This window comes from Chlamydotis macqueenii, chromosome 14 (genome assembly GCF_036417535.1).
Source record: "Chlamydotis macqueenii isolate bChlMac1 chromosome 14, bChlMac1.mat, whole genome shotgun sequence".
Classification (NCBI taxonomy): domain Eukaryota; kingdom Metazoa; phylum Chordata; class Aves; order Otidiformes; family Otididae; genus Chlamydotis; species Chlamydotis macqueenii.
In genome coordinates this window covers 16,160,149-16,180,272 of record NC_141569.1, presented here as the reverse complement: position 1 = coordinate 16,180,272, position 20,124 = coordinate 16,160,149, and the positions used below count along the sequence as shown (strand labels likewise).

General features: G+C 41.1%; 1 protein-coding gene across 1 annotated transcript; it reads left to right on the top strand.

The window, feature by feature from the left end:
* Positions 1-14,080: 14,080 nt before the first annotated feature.
* LOC104483800 (neuropeptide Y receptor type 6) lies at positions 14,081-15,202 on the top strand. Its single transcript, XM_010125694.2, has one exon. It carries the CDS (start codon positions 14,081-14,083, stop codon positions 15,200-15,202), a length of 1,122 nt encoding a protein of 373 aa, XP_010123996.2.
* Positions 15,203-20,124: the final 4,922 nt, after the last annotated feature.

The window sequence follows — 20,124 nt, the reverse complement described above, 5'->3', positions numbered from 1 at the left end:
GCCCACACAAAGGGGACGCTGGGAGCCCCGCCCTCCCGGTCGCTGCCGCGCACGCCCCCCGCGCCGGTGCAGCCAATGAGAGCGCGCCGCCGGAGCCGTCTGCGACTCACCTTTAGGGGCGGGGCTCCTGCCGCGATCGACCAGCGCGGCGACTAATCGGAGGGCGCGACCTCCGCCGCGCGCCGGCAAAAGGCCGGGGGTCCGCCGCTGACAGACGCCGCGAGCAGCCAATAGAGTTGCGCTATAACGGCCGGCGATGCGGGGCACACTCCGCGCGCTGAGAGAAGGGAAGGGGGCGGAGCCGGCCCGGGCTGCGCCAATGCGTCAAGGCAGCGGCCGTCAGCCAATCGGCTTCCTCCGGCCCGGCCGCGCGCTTTCTCCCCGGCGGCCCCGCCCCGCGGGCGGAGGGGCCGCGGGCGGCTCGCGCGGGAGCGTTTGAAACGTTGACCGTTAGGCGGCCCCGCCGCGCGCCCCCCGCCCCGCCATTGTTCCCGGCCCGAGGGGCGCGGGCGGAGGTCGGGGCCGGGGCCGCCGTCCCCTCACGGCTCGGCCTCGCCGGGGTTACCCGCTGACCGAAAGCCGGCACGGGCCCGGCAGGCCTGCCTTGACTGTAGCTGTGTTCCGTTCCCCACCTCTGCCAGCCCCTTCCTTCCCCGGCCGTAGGGCACCACTCCCAGTGCATTCATACTCCTGAGGGGCAGCGACTCCCCTCTTCGGGGCATTTCCGCATCCTGTCCCTGTCTGCTCGCTATTAGCGTTAGCTGGATCTTCCCTCATTCGTGTCCTTTCCCCTTTCCAGCATGCTCCCAACTACCCCATCTGTTCTCTCAGGCAGCTGCTTTCTCTCCTTTCCTGCTCCTGTTTCCTCCCCCGTTTCCCAGCCCTCTTTCCAACCCTGTCACTGCCTCCTCTTCTCACCCTTAAATCTCTCCGTAGCTCTAAAAATGAGGTATTGCCATAGAGAAATAATTAGAGCTGCGCAAGGGTGGGCAAGGCCTGTGAAATGACTAACAGTGAGATGCATTTCTTTTTTTTTTTTTTTTCACTTTTATAGTACCTTAAGCATTGTCAGCTTGAAGACTGCAGCACTATTTTTAACATACTGAATTTTTCATCAGGAACAGGATATTTTTTTTCAGTCTTACACCCACTAGGGTTTATGTTGGAAATTATCTAGGAGCTAAGAATGATTTTTTTTGTGGGGAAATTTTCTTTCCTTGAAGGTGAGAAACGTCAGTTCAGATTTCACTGGGCACATTAGCACCTGCACCACACGGTTTCTGAAACTTGTTAACTTAGTCCTCCTCACAGATACTTGTCTAGTTATTTCTAAAACCTTCAGTGAAGGCAATTTCACAACCTCTTCAGGCCGCGTCTTCCCTTATTTGTTATTTCCACAAAGATACAATGGTTTCAGTTTAGGCATTGAGACAATCTTTGAGAAATAACCACATAATCAAATATATTAAAGTGAGCGCAAACCTCAAGAACTTGTGCAGTGTTAAACCATCTGTTTGTAGAGTACTCAGCCCACTCTCCCTCTTTGTTAAGTGAATGTACACGCTAACATACCGTGGGCTCTTCCCAGAGGATAACACTCCTCCTCTGTTTGGGCACCTCTCCCTGTTTGCTCTGTTCCTTGTTTTCTGTTGCTTCGCTTTTCCTGGCACTAGATCCTGAAAAGCAGGTCTGTCTTGTCTCATCTATGCCAATAATTCCACAGATAATTCCATAGATGTTTTCCAAAAAAATTTAGGACACTGTTCCCTGTGAAAGGGTCATATTAGCAGAGGCTGAGTGTATTATTTCTAAGCATCACAGTATTCTTCAGAGCTGCACCTCCAAAGAAACTGTTTGACCTGCAAAAATCTTCCTTGAAGTCCTTTATGTAATACTTGGTTTATATCCCAGTTCTTGGCTTTCAAAAACCTATCTGTGCTGTTTTATTCTCCACACCATTCAAGAACACTGGCACCAGACCTCACAGTCACAAGTCACCTTACCCTCCCTGAGTCACAGGTGGAAAATCTAGATCACTGTACTGGAAATCAGAGGTTTGGGAGACTGGGTTAAGAAAAGATGACTATGAGACCACCCGGTTTCCAGCACGATATTATCCTGAATCCCTTGTCAGAGATGTTACCAGTCCCTTGCTCAGGGAGAAGAGTACAAGTCTTCCCTCCAATACCAAACCTGGGAGCCTTTATAAAGCTGTATACTGAATATTCTGACCCTCTTGACCTGGTGATTACAGTTTTATATCAGGCGCCGTATCAGGATGGAGTTGCACAGTTGTCTGAACTGATCTGCGCTGGGGTTGCTGCGGTCCAGCCCTCCAGCCGTGACATCCTGCCTTTCCCATGTGCCAGCCCTGACGCTTGTGCAAACACACAGCGATCCGCTAAAGAGAACCGAGACAGCCAAAAATAATTTTATCGTGAAAAAGCGCTTGGTTTTTAGCTGCCTCAGCTTTCTGAAACAGTTTGTTGCATGATCCCGTGAGGGCTGGTGCTGGCACGAGGGAGGAAGAACTGCAACATCCCCCTGATTTCGATCAACCGCAGTGGAAACGCGCCCTTGGAGACTCGCAGATACAAGCCTAACGCTGACTGCACTGGAAGGTGATTCTGTGCTGGAACTCTGACTCTTCCTTATTCCTCTTCGCATGGTGTCAACTCTGGAGATTAACACTGAACGTGAAATTCTGGCCTCATTTCAGTCAGTGGGCCAAGTTTTCATGCTTTAGTCTCAAAGGCTATGATTATCATTAACCAGTAAAATTAATACTTGCAATATAGTAATCTGATTTTTCTTAAACTGCATTTTTTCCTGCTATAGCCAAGTCTGTTAAGAGTAACTTATTAATCTGACAGGAATATTATATGTCTATGTTTGACAACCACTTACAGAGAGAGCCGTCACGTGTTCAGATCCACTTATCTCAATGCACGAACAGACACAATCATTTTACCTAGTTTTAGAATAGAGAATATGCCCATAATGTCACTGAAATATTTGTGGTTTTAAAATAAACACACATATCCTAGTCTTTGAAAAGAAAAGCTTCTTGTCAGAGGCTGTGTGCAAGCTCCACACAATTGCAGGAAATACAAAAATATATTTTGCCTACCACTTATTGTAAAAACTGTGTGGCCCTTCCCAAGATAAATTAATATCTGTTTCATGTAGAAAATAACCCATGAGAGCTTTAAAGACCCTTAATAATTTACAGTGAAAAGGAAGAAAAATTAAGAGGAGCTAATTATGGCTTCAATGGATAACGAAGAAAACAGAACGCTTGTTTACAGCTCACTTTCTCTCCCTGAAAGCAAGACAGACAAGCAGGCCAAGTAAGAGATCGAAGAAAGAAGTCACTACTTTTTTCAGCAGGAGAAGGCGATGAGGGTCTTTAAGATGCGAGCAAATCAGTGGGCAAACTCAGTCACTGACACAACTGAAGTACAGCCCAACTGCTTCCTCTTCATTTGCACTTCTGACTGATAGATTAACGAAAGGAAAACACCTTTAAAATATATACACCCATCTCTTGCAGATAGAAATGTCTCCTCTGATACTAGAGAAAGGCCAGGCTCCACTTGACCTGGTCTCCTCCCGTCCACCGTCCTTTCCCAACTGCCATGTACGTGACCTTGTGTAGTTTGTGTATTCGCTCAAAAGCATGTTCTCAGAGTTCAGTCCCCACACTGAAAGGGCTGAGCGCACTGCAAATGTACGTGTGCCCAGACACGTGCCACCAGGTTCCGGTGAAGCAGGGAAGCCCAGACAACTAAACATCTGTTTCTCCTGCGTGTCCCACAGACCGTCGTACCTCCCAGGTCATCTGAGCCACGGCGGAGACTCCCATCAGATCTCTCCAATTCCTGTCGGATTCATGCCTAGTGAGGATCCCGTCACCCGACCAGTGCATCAGGTCACTTGTTACAGACATTCCTATGTGCTAAGTGCTCCTGAAACGTGCGGGAGGGAAAAACCCTCCAGCTGCGTGAGCCGCTGCAAACGTGAGACACACAGGTACCGCAGCACCATCAGCACAGAGCCAAAGCACGAGTCTCACACGTGTGTGCGAGACGTGACAAGTCTGCCAAAACAGACGACACTCCAACAGCTACAGTAGGTAGCCCCGCCGTATTTTTAAACTACTTTTAACGGTGTACAAGTAAATGCATAACATCATCTCCTGTATTTGAAAGGCAAACACCATTACAAAGAAATACATACTCTTCCCCTTCTGACAGGGCAGTCTCGGAGTTGTTTCAATTCCGATAGCAACCTATAGAATAAAAGTTCATTGTGTAAGCAGTTTAAGTTTCTAACACAGGTAAAATCCTCACCTGTATCATCACCTAAAGAAAATGCATTTCTCAAACCAGAGGCACTGGCCAAGTATGCACTGTGTTAAATGTCTTCATGTGATATTTTAGTTAGTGTATTAAAAGGAAGAGAAAAAAATCCATTGTTTTAATGCATAAAACATTCCAGTTATTCCCGTAGACCGCATACTACCTAGAGTCCACAGGAGGGCATCACTGCTTAAAAGATCGTAAAACAGAGCGATTTGAACAGTCCCTTCCCAGCACTAGGCTTCCTGTGATACCATGGATTCTTACTAAAAGCTGATAAAAAATAAATCATCAAGGAAGCTTTTATAGCAATTTTTGTCTCTAAAGAAACATACTTCTGTCATGCTGTTTAATGGGTCCAAACTTCTAAAATAGAAAAAGAATACTGAAGTTTTGGAAAAGAGCACCAGGGGCAATAGAAGGATATTAAGAAGTCAAAAGTAGCACTTAGAAGTTACAAATATTTTTGTCATCTAAAGCCTCACACAAACACAAAGTCATATCCTTGTAATTTGTTTCAACCTCTTTAATCTAGTTTATATCAGTGTGGTTGACTTGCATAGTCAACAGGTATTGATTCATTTTTACTTGATTTAAGCGTATCAGCTGGAGGTTTTATGAATTGAAGTATGTTTTGTTAGTATAGGGCAGTCCTCTAGATTTAGGTCTGGTTTTACCTTTCAGCAGACAGAAAGCGTTTTGAAACCTACAGGATTCCTTCATGCAGTCTGTTTGCTGAATTAGTTCTGCATTGACGTTATGCTCCTTGAAGATAACATCATCCTGGTTGTAGACAAATTTAACCTGATTTTCTAAATGTGCATTGATGAAAACAGTTGGAAATAGAGGGGATTCAACCATAACTTCTCAGATCACTTGGAGATCCACAGGCATTCAGGCAAGGATTTTTAATCTAATTATTTCAAAGACATATCATTAGACATTTAGAAGCCTCACTCCTACCCGTGTCAACACCCTGGGCAGACAGTAATTTTGCAGTTCATAGCAAGACACCACAATCTTCCCCATCCTGGCCCCTTGGTTTAGTTACGAGTATGAAGAACTTCTCAAAAAGAGATACAACTGATCTTGAGAGAGCTCTTGCTCTTTTGGCAAAAGATTTCTCTTTCACCCTGATCTGCTCTTTGTCCTTTAATCTGCATAAACATCAAATCTGCAATCTTACTTTTGAGACTATCATGAATTAGCACCAACTGAGAGAGGGTTTTCATTGAAAAAGATTGATTCAAGTGCACTGAGAGGAAACTGGATAGTCTTTTGCCTACCTAAAGTCTGAACGTGACACTCTTCAGTATAAAAATTTCTACCCTGTGCAAATTCAGATGGGGAATAAAACACTACCCTTCTCTTTTATTTGCTCAATGCAAAATAAGATATTCTACAGATAAAAAGGTAACTCCAGAACAACCCACAGGAACTGTTTCTTCAGTAAGTAGTATCAAAAGTTCTTCTTACTGAACAAAATCATCCCTGAGCCCTTTGTAAGAGGAGTGTGCTGAAAGAGAGAAACACACCTTTGTGAAGGGTGAAGCAGAAAGTCATCAGATAATGTAACTTGCATCCTTTTCTTTGGACTTAGATTACCATTTTTCCTTAAATCCTGCCCTCCCTCCTCTTCCCTCTGAAGCTCAATTTCTCTTTTCCTCTTCCATCTTTTCACTCTTCTGTCATAATTAATTATTTCCTTTCTTTTCTTTCCTAAAAGTTTATGTAAGATCTGGTCATAATTTGGAGTGATGGGACGAAAGTAAGACAACAAAATACAGCCTGAAAAGTTCAGGCTCTTTTCAAGGATCAAAGAATCTAGCAATGCTGCAACAGATGTGAAAGGGTAGATCTTTCACTTTCTCTTAGTCCAAGACAGACCAGGATCATAAGTTTTGCCAAAGGAACACCTGGAGCCAGCAGCAATCTCAGTCATGCTCTGTACTTTTTCATCTGCAAATCTTTCTTTATGTATTTTCCAGTTAAAATGAAAATCTACTTCCTTTTTTTTCCCCTTATCTCTTTCGAGGCCGCATCTATTTCTTCCACAGAACCTCTGTAGGGTGTTTTTTGTGATGCTTTTGCACAACTGGCATTCAGCTTTGCTTGAAAACAGCAGGAGTTACACTGGGAAGTTCAATGTGTACCTGCCTGAAATCAGCGGTAAGGCATCCGTGCTACTCGAGAAATTTTAAAATGAGAAGGCGTAAAAAAGTGAGGCTTTCTAGACACAAAATAGCAATCTAGAATTCGTATTTTTAATTCAGAAGATCAAAATTGTTATTGCAGCTTGAAACATGCAGGAAAATTTAAACAGACAGATTAACAGGAAAAACCTTCTGATTATTTAAGTATTTCTTAATTAACAATTAGGAGAGTGAAAAATGTCACGGCATGAGAACAGCAGGGTTTGGTGCTCACATTGGTGTTACAAAAAGACTGTAGAATGCAAAAAAAAACCCCCAAAGATACAAATGATCATATTCCCACAAAATCTGTGAGCTACTGAAATTATTTACTCCTTGGCAGAGATCACTCTTGGAAAACATCAGCTGGAGAAGTTCTAGAAAGCTATAAAGGATTGAATCAGGGTTTGGAAAGTGGAAACTATTATAAAATATGAAGTAATGCAGCCACACTCCTATTGCAATTACCCACAATCTTACATCTTTACCAAGTAAAGTAACTTGGATGACCCAAAAAAATAAAGATGCCACCCTTCCAGCCAGAGAGCATATCAATCTCCACCTCAGTTGTATGCCAACTGAAGAAGGTCCAGAAATTAGCCAAAAGTTCATGGCATGATATAATTTTTAAAATGAATATGCTATGATAAGTAACTCATTGGAAGTTAAAACAGATGTTTAAACAGTTGACTTTTCATTCTAGGCATGACCTAATTGAGAGGTATGGACCAGAATGAAGCATTAAGGCTATTGCAAAGCTATTCTCTAGAGCTGTGCAGTACAATGGAGTGAAACCTAAACTCTAGGTAGTGAACCGGAGTGATTTTTGTGATTTTTTTTTTTCCCCAATTAGGAAAAAAATGCTGACTCATGGAGCATTTCTCCAACTTACACATATGCATCCATGCTTCTTTATTTACATGACCTCTGGAGAAAAATTTACAGTGCATACTTAGTTAATGTTCAGATATTGCTAGTTTGGACAAATTAAATCTTGCTTTCCGAAGAAGGAGGCTGCACCAGCTAGGAACAAGGACTGCTGCGCAGCTACATGGGGGAAGCTTAGAGTGGTCAGCCATCAGCAAAGATTCCTGCTGGGCAAGGAATCATGTAAATGCCAAAGCAAAAGGTGAGCTCAAAGGACTTGTATGCTAGAGAAATTTTCACCATTACTACAAACTTAAAGTTTGAAAAGCTGCTCATTGTAGCACCTAATCTCTTACCCTGGTTTTCCACGCTGCCAGTGGTCTGTATGCCGGAGCCAGGGAGCCAGAGTAATAGCGTGCCTTCACTGAAATCAAGATGGGACTGCACTTCATCGACATAGACCCTGTTTAGCTACGAGCTGGCTGGTCCAGGTGCTGGTGCCCCAAGCGCTGTGCTTGTACTGGTTAATTGCTACCTGGTTTAAAAGTAGCTTGGGAACATTTACACAAGCTGAGGTCATGCCTCTAGCTGCTGTATGGAAGATGCTTGGAAAAGATGTTCCAGCTGATTTCAATATGAATGTCATACCTGGAAAGCTTTTAGGATCAGGCTTTTATTGGAATGATTATGATGAGGTGGCAATCAGTACAGTGACTGGTCAGTGTAGGGAGAATCAGCACACATTCTTTTGAGGTTTCTTGTTCATTTGTTTGTTTTGCAAACTGAGACAGAAATCCCTAATAAAATTATTTAAAAATCATGTCAAATCTCGTGCCATTTCCTACAATAGATTCATCTTTGAACTGCTGAAATCCCACAAAAGCAGAGTTAGTAAATTTACACTTGAGATTGGCAAGCCAATTGCAGCCTTATCTGCAATACATTTTAAACATTTTATTATCAGGTCACATATAAAGTTTGCTTCTCACTGCACTTGCAGTCCTGCCTTCCAGTTAGTTATCAATGTCTACTGATAACAGCTATTTCCCATCATTTAATATTGAGCAGTTTAGAAATAACATGATCCTTTATATAAAGTAAATACAATTCTGCTATCCATGAACCTTTTTTTTTGCAGACACTACAGCATTTGGCTGAAAACGACATACCTTGAACCCTCCGTACACAGCTATACGTTCCACTTAGTGTCCGTACCTTTGGCATCAGGCATAAACAGACCAAGAGCAGCTACACCTTCAAACCTCTGACGTTGGATGTGATCTAATTGACAACAGGTTACAACAAAATTAAATCCATGGAAGGCAGCAGATTGATAGAACTGTAAAAGCAAGGGGATCACATGTGAAACACTTCAGTCTTTCCACAGATGGAGGACTGCATACAGTGTTGTATTAGAAACAGAGGTCTATGTAAATAAGTAACCTGGCCTTTGTTTGAAATTTATAAATAGAATCAGAACATCTTTTAATTTTATTGCCTTATTTCCTTTACAAACAGGTAATGCATTTTTATGGCTTGTTCTGATGCATATTCATTTTTAGGTCTTGATTCACTACAACCAGAAGCAGAAACTCTGAAGTACGTTGGAAAAGCCTTGTTTCTATAGTATTTTTGACACTATAAAAACCAGCAAGTGCTAGAAATGTTTTAGAAAAGTATATTCACATTGCTCGATTCTAGCATTTTGGTTAAAATTTCAGAATTCGCAGACCACACCTAGAATAGAAAACAATGGGTTAAACTACAGCGAGGGAAATTTTAGGGGAAGGTGTTAAGGAAATCTTCCTAATGGTAAATTAGGCACTTGAATATCTAATCTAGGATTACCATGGATGTTTAAAAAACAGGCTAGACAAACACACCATTATTAGATACACATACACTAGAAGCAGGAAGTCCAACAGGCTGATCTCAGAGGCTCCCTCCACCCCTATTTTCTACAGATACAATATCATAAGAACTAACAATATTTTCAGATAATTAGTTCTAACCTGCACTAGAGTCTAGGTACAGCGCCAGTCTTGCTCATCCCAAGGATCCTACTGCTTTTCAAACCCACTCTCCAAAAAAAAAAAAAAAAAAACAGATGCAGTAGGACAGACTCCAGTCCTCACTCAAATGCTTTTTCTGCACGTTTGTACTTCTCTAATTTAACGGGGAATTCTCACCTGCTTTTCCTGAGTCTGTCCCCACACAAACACATTCTAACTCTGGACCATTTTCTATTGCCACAGCTTTTTCTGGGACTGGAGGGCTGCAGAATGGTCCAGCTTAAGAGCTTGGGATACTGGGGGTTAAGCGGACCCAGGTACGAATTCAAGAGTTTAAACAGCAATGTACCAAATAGCATGTACTAAGAAAAAAACAATTCCTTTTCTGTCCCATAAAAGTCCACTCTAAATATTTAATAGGGAAATGCTGAATGCTAATTTTTGTAAACAAGTAACTATAAAAGGTATGGGCTTTTACTGGAAAAACAATAATAATAATAATAATAATAATAAAGCCCCTTTTCAATAGGTGCTGATGTAACGTGCCATGCTTTGCTTTTCAGAAATATTTTTGTATCTCTGGAGTATAAGCTAAAATAGCAATTTATAAGGAAAATACGATGATCTTAATTGCAATAGAGCAAATGATACACTTAATAGAATGTGCATGCTCTTTCTCAGCAAGCTTACTGTGTCTTCGTATCTCCCTCAGTTAAAAAAGCAATAAGCCATCTGCAGATGTTTACGTATGAAATCCAACACAGCGAAAACATTTGCACTACAGAACAGATAAGATAATTGAAAACGAAATTGCAAGATAAGGTGTTTGACAGGGCGGAGTGAAGCTGCACAGTGGAAGAAAAACCATCCCCATGACTACTGGTCCTTTCTCCTCCCTGCTCATTGCTGTTCGCCTCTTCTTGGATTCCAGAGCTCGTTTTACTCCTCAGCAGCCTTGCTACAGACTGGTGGCTTCACTCACAGTTGGAAATTGTGGAACTGGGGTTTGTTTCAGAAAGCGAAGAACGGAGAGTTTAAGTATCGCTTTAGCAGCAGATGGCTTTGCTTTGGATCCTTTTGTACACAGAGGAGATGTGTTTGCTGGCTTTGTAATTAACTCAAAAAAGGAAAAGAAAAATTGTTAAAGGCAGTGTGGATATGACTTGAATTTTTAATCAGGTAAGAAGTCAAAAAATCCATAAAACTGTGGCAAAAGTTACTAAAATGTGTCTTTTAAAGGATTATCGTATTCTCTACGTCCTATATTTAAAATTGAACGGAAAGTTTCCTCCACATTTTATGCAATTCTATGCAATACTGTGGAACTTAACAAACAGGTGATGTTTGCAACTGAAACATTTACTGGTCATGTCGAAGGGGTAGGACTGTGCATCTTTAACACAGGTAAGAAAATACTTGGGAAAGAAAGCCTTCTTAAAACTCGTTTTATTTTAGACTATGCTTTTAACTTTCTTTAGCTTATGCACATTCCAGTAACGCGTCTGCATCTAGAGGAACGAAACAACTGGGCTAAGCGGATTATTTCTTATAGGGTTAAACTCTCACTACGGCACAGAATTTTTCTTGAAATGCATGGATGAGGGATTGAAGCAATTAGTTCTCTTATTAAACACTTCAATCCAATTCTGATACCAGCTATAGTTGTGGCTCAAGGATGCTGATTCTGTTTATATTTATTAGCTTAAAAAAAAAAACCCAATATGTGTTACAATACAGTTCAACAGGCTGCAGTGAGTACCAGTGTAACATTTTTCAGATGCTATGAATATTTCAGATGTTTAAACGAGACAGATGTAATTGTTTTATTGCCAAGGAAATGTTTAAATTGCCTTGCAGAATGACGTGTGCTAAAGACTACGCTTTTTAACTCACAGTACAAAACAAACAGTGAAAAGAAATTAATCTTTTTTCCTTTAAAAAGGACAATGTAGATCAGTATGCCTAAAGCTGATGTAGTGAGTGAACTGATCAGAAGGTCAGTACAGGGACTTTTCCTTAACAGTAGAAAGTGCCAAAGAACCCCTACCACCCTGGGAGAGGACATTCAGCACTCGCTATCAAACCGTGCTGTGCAACCATGGATAAATAAGCGAGCACAGCAAATAGTGCATAAAATATTACAAACCTGGCTCAGCCTCGTGTCCTTTGAGTCCCCACAGCTTCTCCTGCTGACATAAAAAGCAGGGAAGAGCAAAGCTTGTCTTTGAAGGTATCTTGCTTCCAAGCCAGATCCCCTGCTAACACCTGATCTTTTCTCAAAGGACAGGGCTCAGATCTGTGTGAGTCAGGTGAATACCACAGGCAGTGCAAAGAGGAAGATTCCCTTGGGATAAAGCAGCCAGACTTCAGACCCTGACACATCTATAGTGGCAGTGAAGCTCATCAGGACAACATTTACCATTGGCTGGCCTCTTGTCCTTCCAGGACTTGCATCCTTCCATGTGATAAATCCAGCCAGGCAATTAGTGCTGCTGCAGGGAAAAGTTGTTTACAGTGCATTCCGGGAAATACGAGCCTGAAGGTGCTGATGCCCAGGCACATCATTGGTTTCTGCAGGATGTGACTGTCCTACCTTTAGAATTCCTTTCATGTCTCCTGGACTCCTTAAGAGAAGTTTTTGCAAGCTGGTGCATGCACAGTATGGTACATAGCGCTTGTTCCTCTCCTACTGGAACAGGGATGCCTGTGAGGGACGACAAAATCTGTCTGAGCCACTAGACTTCAACAGCTTTTGCAGCATGATTGTACAGATTTCTGTGCCATTCCCCCGATATAGCTGTAACCAAGCCAGGTGGGTTATTCGGGGAGACTTCAGGGCTTAATGTTAGCCCCTGACCACAAATTAAGTCGTATTTGGAACATCAGGGCCACATATAGTCACAAAAATCTACTGGCACTTCTCACTCCAACATGACCACACCAGTTGAAAAGTACATTTTAACCAGAATGAGAGTAGTAATAGATGCTTCACAGGTGGTTGTGTTGTTTTAGGGTTTGGGTTTTTTTAGAATCTTAATTTGAAGCACTCAAACTTATGTCAGGCAGAAGTATCAGGATGAAGCAGTCCAGGATATAACGCTAGCTGGAATATTCCTTGAGTGACTTGGGGCAAACAGTTACAGAATCATAGTCCCCAGTTTAACCCTGGATTTGGTGTTTAATCTCATGCAAGCAACTGAACATTTTTTATTCTTTAGTGATTAAATAATGGCAATAATTTCTATAAAAAGGCTGACAAATCTTCTACACATAAACAGATTATTTCTAGTAATAATAAACCATCCACCTATATCTTCTACTTTTTGGGCGTACGCTTTAATTTCCTACTGCTTCTTCACCCTCCTTTCTCCACAGGCTCTCAACACTATGGTATTTATTGCTGGGGTGAAGAATGGCCTCCTTCCAGCTAGTTCTCCAATAATTCCTACTTGAAAAAGGAACTAAGGTGAGTTAGAGTTGGGTTTTGAAAAGTATATGTGTAGAAGATACTTATCCATCTTTCAGTTTTAACAGTAACTCTTTACATCATTCTTTTTCCTTTCCCAGGTTAGAAACAACATCTTTTTGTCCAGAAAGCTGGTGAGCCTTCGATTTAAGATTAACTTTTTAACTTGGTGATAAATTCAAACCCATCAAGACATTCTGCTGAACCTAATTCTTCCCATTAATATTAGTTTTATAACAACAGAATTGTAGTAATATCAGATTTTTGCTTGACATCTGTTTAAGTTAGATCTGAAAGAAGAATCAACTCTGTGTCTCTTGAGTACATGTTGCATTTAACCACAGAAAATTTTAGGCGTATCGTTTGTCAAACTTGTACAACAGTGGATGGTGTGTAGGGAAATGAGACAACCTCTGGCAACCGCCAATAAGGAAATAATTGCATGTATAACTAATATGTGATCTTTGCTTGGTTTACATTTTTCTCAGATTAGAGTGAGGAAGAAGGACATGCTATCTGTAATACATAAGCAGAACAGGAAAATCTCTTAAAGATGTCATTCATAGAGGGGTTGAATATCACTTAAGCTCAAGCACACATCATTTTGATTCAGCCAGAGGGATTTGGTGTACTAGCTCACGTTGCTTTGTAGTTCTAGAGAAAACATGACTGTTATGTCTAAGCTAGCAATGTGATGGCAGGACCCAATTCTTTATTTTTCTGATAATGAAAAAACAACCGATTATCGTAATTGCAGTTCTTTAAACCTGGCTAAATTTTTGGCTGGGACAGATCTCAAAATATTTTATTCTGAAAAGCAAAGTTTACCCACAGCTGGTAAAGGAGAATTTGTATGAAAATGTTCGTGCACGTTTAAACAGAACTGTCACTGCTATTTCTTGCACTTCATAATCAGATCTGTAGCACTGTCAGTGCAGAACCTCAGAAAAGTAGCATCAACCTCCACCTATACAGATACAGAAAACTCCTAATAATACTCAACCACTGGCTTTTCCTTTCAGGATTTCTCAGTGCTAAAATTAATTATATTAGATTTGCTCAAAACTTCAAGGACACCGACTACAAAGGTAGACTCATAGTAATCATTGCCTTGGAAGGCTCCACACAAAGTATCTTCTAAATAATACCAGGTTCTGTCCGTAGGTTGTCAGATGCTTCACGATGGATAAAGACATTGAGCACCCTGGTGAGATTCTGTCTAACCAGACTATCTCAAACTTTAGCTATTCTCAGTTTTGGAACTTTGATACCTGCCAACCTTCCTTCCTTGCAGAATTATTGCTTATTACAGCCTACACATTAGTTACAATAGTGGGGCTTTTTGGAAATATTTGCCTGATTATTATAATAAAGAGACGGAAAGAAGCTCAAAATGTTACCAACATTTTGATTGCCAACCTCTCTTTGTCAGATGTCTTGATCTGTATCATGTGTATCCCTGTCACAGTCGCGTATACCTTAATGGACTACTGGATATTTGGGGAAGCTGTGTGTAAAATAAGTTCTTTCATTCAAAGCGTATCTGTCACAGTCTCCATTTTCTCACTTGTACTCATTGCTATCGAGAGATACCAGTTAATTGTGAACCCGCGTGGCTGGAAGCCTAATATTTCACATGCTTACTGGGGAATTCTTTTCATCTGGGGGCTTTCCCTCATAATATCCATTCCTTTTTTAGTATTTCACCAGCTAACAGATGAACCCTTCAAGCATCTGTCTTTCCATAGTGACTTCTACAAGAACAAGGTTGCTTGTATCGAAGCATGGCCATCCGTCACAGAACGACTGATTTTTACCACTAGCCTGTTGGTTTTCCAGTACTGCTTCCCGCTGGGGTTTATTTTTATCTGCTATCTCAGGATATTTGTATGTCTTCGAAGGAGACATGGTAAAATAGACGGGATGAGAGAGAATGAGAGCAGACTGAGTGAAAACAAAAGGATTAATCTGATGTTGATATCCATTGTTGTGACTTTCGCAGCTTGCTGGTTGCCTCTCAATATATTCAACGTTGTTTTTGACTGGAACTATGAGGCACTGATGAGCTGTAATCATAACCTAGCATTTACAATATGCCACCTTGTGGCCATGATCTCAACATGTATCAATCCCGTCTTTTATGGATTTCTTAACAAGAATTTTCAGAAGGATTTGATAGTAATAGTTCACCGGTGCAGATGCTCAGCATCACAAGAGGAATATGAAAATATTGCCCTTTCCAATCTGCAAACTGAGGCTTCTAAGGGATCTCTGAAATTAAATAATCCCCCTGTGGATATCTAAAATAATCCAAAAGTATTTTCCAAAATCTTGGATTTTTTTTGCAGATGACCTCTTTCTGTAGGTCCTGATATTCCCGCTGAGTTTAGAGGAAGTTTTTACCATTTAGTTCAGTAAAAAAGGATTATGCTCACACAGGCATACTCTCAACGGGTACTTTATGATGGTGTTAGTGCTAATAAATCACTTCCAAGAGTCCTAAAGATCAACAATAATTAATTATTAACAGTATTAACCTCTTATTTTTTTAATCCATGATTTCCAAGTCACTGGCACACCACCTTCGTCCAAACAAACCAGTTCTGTTTCAGCCACTGATGCCGTTGTCCTTCCTAAACACCTGGCTTCGCCCAAGTAAACCATGAATACTATGAATAAACGCCAGTCCTAACTTCATCACCCTTTTCACAGACTGTCTTCTGGCCTTTTACTTTTCCAACCCCCACATCATTCCCATCTCTGGTTAATCTGCACAACAGTTGATATGCAGTTCACACTGTAAGAAAGGCCCCTCCGCCATCTTCCTTTCAGCCCCAGCATGCAGTTCGCCTTGGTTTGGTACCAGTTCAGCCTAGAAACTGAATTTTAGCAAGGGAAAAGGCTAAAGTTGGAGTTTTTTGTTGTTTTTTTTTTAATAAGCACCAATACAGATCCCATTTGATGTACTGCAAATTCCACTCAGATTGCTGCTCTTCAAGATGAAATACATATTTAGCATTTCTCCTAAAAGCATTGTATTCTACTCCAAACCACCAGTACAGATCATTGCTCTCTCTGTTACCATCACCTCTGATCCTTAAAACAGACCTTTTAGAATCTCCATTATCAACCAACCAAAATTTAGAGTAAATTTTGTTTTAGCTGCTCATCCAGACTATAGGTTTCTCTTTGAGCAGAAAATTAGGTCTGCATTTTCATTTCAGAAATATCTTTCCCCACATTTCTGCACTAGCAAAAGGCTACACACAAGACAGATGTGATTGTTTCTGTTGGACTATGTTTGAAAAGAGTTTATTCTATAACACTGTGCATAGAAACCTAAAGGTGTACTACTGAACGCAGCTTCCTTCAAACGGAAACATTTTAAAAAACACTTTCCAGTTTGGCCATAAAAGATAACCCAACATATTCTTCATCCATGCTACAGTGCCAACATCAATAATTAGTTAAAATTGGCAATTTAAATACAATGCCTGGAACATTTTAGTCCTACAACTCACCATGCTTTAACTTGTTCAAGTTAAATAGAGTTAATTACCTGTATTGCCAGAGCCCCTCCCTCCTTTCTTTAGTTCCCAAAACAAGCTGTGTTTTAACACTTGAACATAAAATTCCTTGTAATTTATTCTCTAACTTTAGCAATATACCGATGCCTCACTTAAGCAAAAATAATTAACATTCAGATTACAATCAGCTCCTTGGTGAGTCAGCCATGATGAAACTTACCTGTAGGCTACAAAATTCTCTTGGAGAGGAACCGTCATTTTCTGCAGTCACACAGTTCTTAAAGGATTCCATCAGGTTGGTTCTCTTGTTCTGTTGCTACAGTATTACTGCAAACTCTGCATTACTCCACTCAGCGGAGGAGCTCTGGGAGAAGATCCTCACAAGAGCAAGGATGGCAGAATTAGGGACATGGTAATCACGTATTTCAGTGACAGGTATTGAGTAGCTTTGGCATAATTTAGTTTTTCTTTTTTTCTAATTAGAAACACAATGTACGTAGAGTGCATAAATAACCACAAATTAAACACCTGCCTTGTGCATCGCAGAAGGGAAAACAGGAGACAGCTAAATACCTAGTAAAGGCTACTGGTCAGCCTGTTGAGAGCATCTTAGTTTTAATTGGACTTGATGATCTTGGAGGTCTTTTCCAACCTTAAAGATCCTATGATTCTAATTATTTCCATTAACTCCAACCCTAAGTCACTGGGCTCCCTTTATCGCTGATACACGCTGTCTGCTTGTCCAGTGCAGCAGGCGTTTTACCACGTAGAAAGCCGTAACTGACTGTCAGTGGCACTGCTGACACACCGCGGATAACCGGAGAGGCTGGTATACGCTTCGGTGAAGAGGAGGTGGGGGAGTTGGTCCTCTGTTCCATCAGTGAGACTCCAGGCTAACAAATTGATCAATTATCTCAATTTCACTTGCTTAATTGAGAGCAAATCTGATCCAGGATTTTTGTGGAGATCACAGTACCCTTACAGAAAGCCATCTAATGTCAGATGATCATTCACTGAACAGAGCATTCTAACAAATTACGGTGGCATACCTGCTAGGGGCTGGGTTAGCGGCTGCATTCCTCCGAGTTTGAAAAACAAATCTTGATCCCTTCTTCCTCATATTTAAGCACACTGTTTACAGCTTCAGGGCCCACGCTTAAAGCAATTTACAAGCACATGACATTCACAATATACTCTAATTTATTAATATTAGACACAGTCCTTCAGATTACTCCGAGTTCTCGTCATGGCAAACATCTCGGTATTTAGTGTTTGAATCAGGCCCAGCTGAGATACTCATGTGTGAGTTTGGCCTAAGTCTCCCACACCAGCATTCCCATCCCATAGCCATGCCCAAGTGTGCTTAGTTTTACAGCAGAGATGTTTTTAGTATCGGGCTTCAAGTGATTTAAATACAGCCACAAAACAAACATTAGTCTAAATTATGTGGTCAGTGGGTCAGCAAAACTCTTGTGACTTTAGGAGAAGGCCAGGGATGCTGATGAATGGTTTCCCTTTACTGTCTCTCCCTACAAGTGCTTGGGAAATACATTTCTGTGGCATAAAACTGCTGGCGGGGGGGGGGAAGTTGCTATTGCTTTTTGTAACACCAATTGTCTACTACTGCCATCCTGATCAGAGACAAGCAATCAGTTTTTCCAGTCTGAATCTTGGCATAAGAGGGCTCTTCATTACCAGGTGAAAGCTCTCCGAGCAGTGAGACTGCTTCAGAATCGAACGTGAATAACAACACTTGTGCCCTGATTTCTTCTTGTCATTTCTTCCTCACACTTTCATTTGACTCAAGTGCTGACGCTCCGTTTCTGCTCTGAGCATTGAGTTATCAAGTATCTCTTTTCTTAATGCCGCACTTTCAAAAATCACTGCTAACCGAACAGGGCATCATCACTGCCTGGAAGACGTCGCCCTTCATGGTTCTTTCACGACATCCACTGGCTTTATATGCAGTCTAATACCTAATTTCCAGAGAAGTCTATATGAGTGAATTAACTTTGATAGGAATAGGAACCCACAAAGAGAAGTTACTTATTTTTAACACATAAGCATTACGGACTCCAGCGTGGTGTGTGATGGTGATGTGTGTAACTGTGCAATATTTAAAGACTGCTCAAGTCATAATATCAAACTGACAAATGTTGCCCTGTGTTAGGTACTGCTGATAACTTTATTTTCCCTTATTTTATTGATACAGCAAGTAGACAAAATTATAACTGTCTTACTCACCAGACTGTTGTGGTTTGATGCAACCAGATGGAGGACAGTGAGCTTCCTCAGAGGAGCAGAAACATGGAATTGATTATGGAAAGCTAGAGGGGGAACCTGAACTCCAGAATGCCACCCAAATGTACAAAACCTTCATGCAGGGTTGTTTTTTTAAAAAAAAAGTGCATTACAGCTTTGTTCAAGTGGCTCAGTCACATAGACCGGACCAATATATTTATAAATATAATTGTAAATGAATATATCCCTCCTTGTATTTGTATTTTAACGGTTGATTGGTTTAACTGTAAGCACGAATAACTAGAGTTAGATACTTCGAGAATTATTCTGTCAAACAGAGATCTCAATTGATTACTGACTGTAATTACGTATGTGGACAAAAGCAGTGCCGTTGGTGTGTGTTATTTAAATACTTCCATTCCTCCTGTCTACTGACAAATAAACATTACCCTGTATAAAACTGCTGCGTTGCCCAGCTGGTAAATTTTACTGCCTATAATCTCATAAACCGTTCTGGAAACTGGTTCAGCATTTGACATGTTCACTTATTAGATAAAGAGAAATCAATGAAAAATTAGATATTTGCTGTTTCCAGAAGAGAGAAGGACTTAAAAACAGCTGGAGAACCTTCTGAGGGCTCATGGTGCTGACATACTTTTTGGGGGAGAAGGACAGAATCGCAGAACAGGGGGGTTTCAAGTGAATTTTATGCCTCAAGGGCAGAGCAACTTTTTACTACGGTACTTTATGATTTGTACTCAAATACAATCAATATGTTTGGAATAGTGTTTGCTTAGACAGTGTGCAGATACATTGAATAATCTGTGCACTTAGTCAGAGTGGAAGTTTCCCTTCAGCAGCTCAGGAAATTTTACCTGTAGCACAAATACTGAAAGGGCTCTTTGAGTGCCGGGTTGCAGCCCAGTTGGTACATGTTTGTTTCCGAAGCAGCATCCACTACCATGTTCTAATTCATCAGTATCTAAGTAGGAGACAGATACTTTTGATCTTTCTTGCTTAAGCCAAAATGTTCATACTACATTTGCCTGCATTCTCAATATTTATCACATATGATTAAAAACTCCTGGGATTTAACAATAACATATTACTGGGACAGATTCCAGCCTTGAAGACGAGATGCTTTTATTTTACCCAACTCTAAACTACCACAAGCGGCAAATGGTACCCAGGTTCTATTTCTTGCATTGTATTTTTTAAAGTCACATCACAGCTGCACCAATTGCACAGCACGAACATTCCACCCTGACACAACTGTAAATGCACATCGCTCTAAACCGCACCGCAACAGGCAAAATTGTGAAAAACACTACAGCTTACTTTCAGGGAGATAAATTTTGCATCTAAGAAGTGTTTGAATCTTATCTAGATTATTGAAAGAAATAGAAATTACGGCAGGGCAAGTAAATACATACTTACAGAAGTGTGGCCATATAAGAC

Coding starts and splice junctions, on each gene's coding strand:
- LOC104483800 (XM_010125694.2), top strand. CDS start 14,081: ATGGATAAAGACATTGAGCACCCTGGTGAGATTCTGTCTAACCAGACT.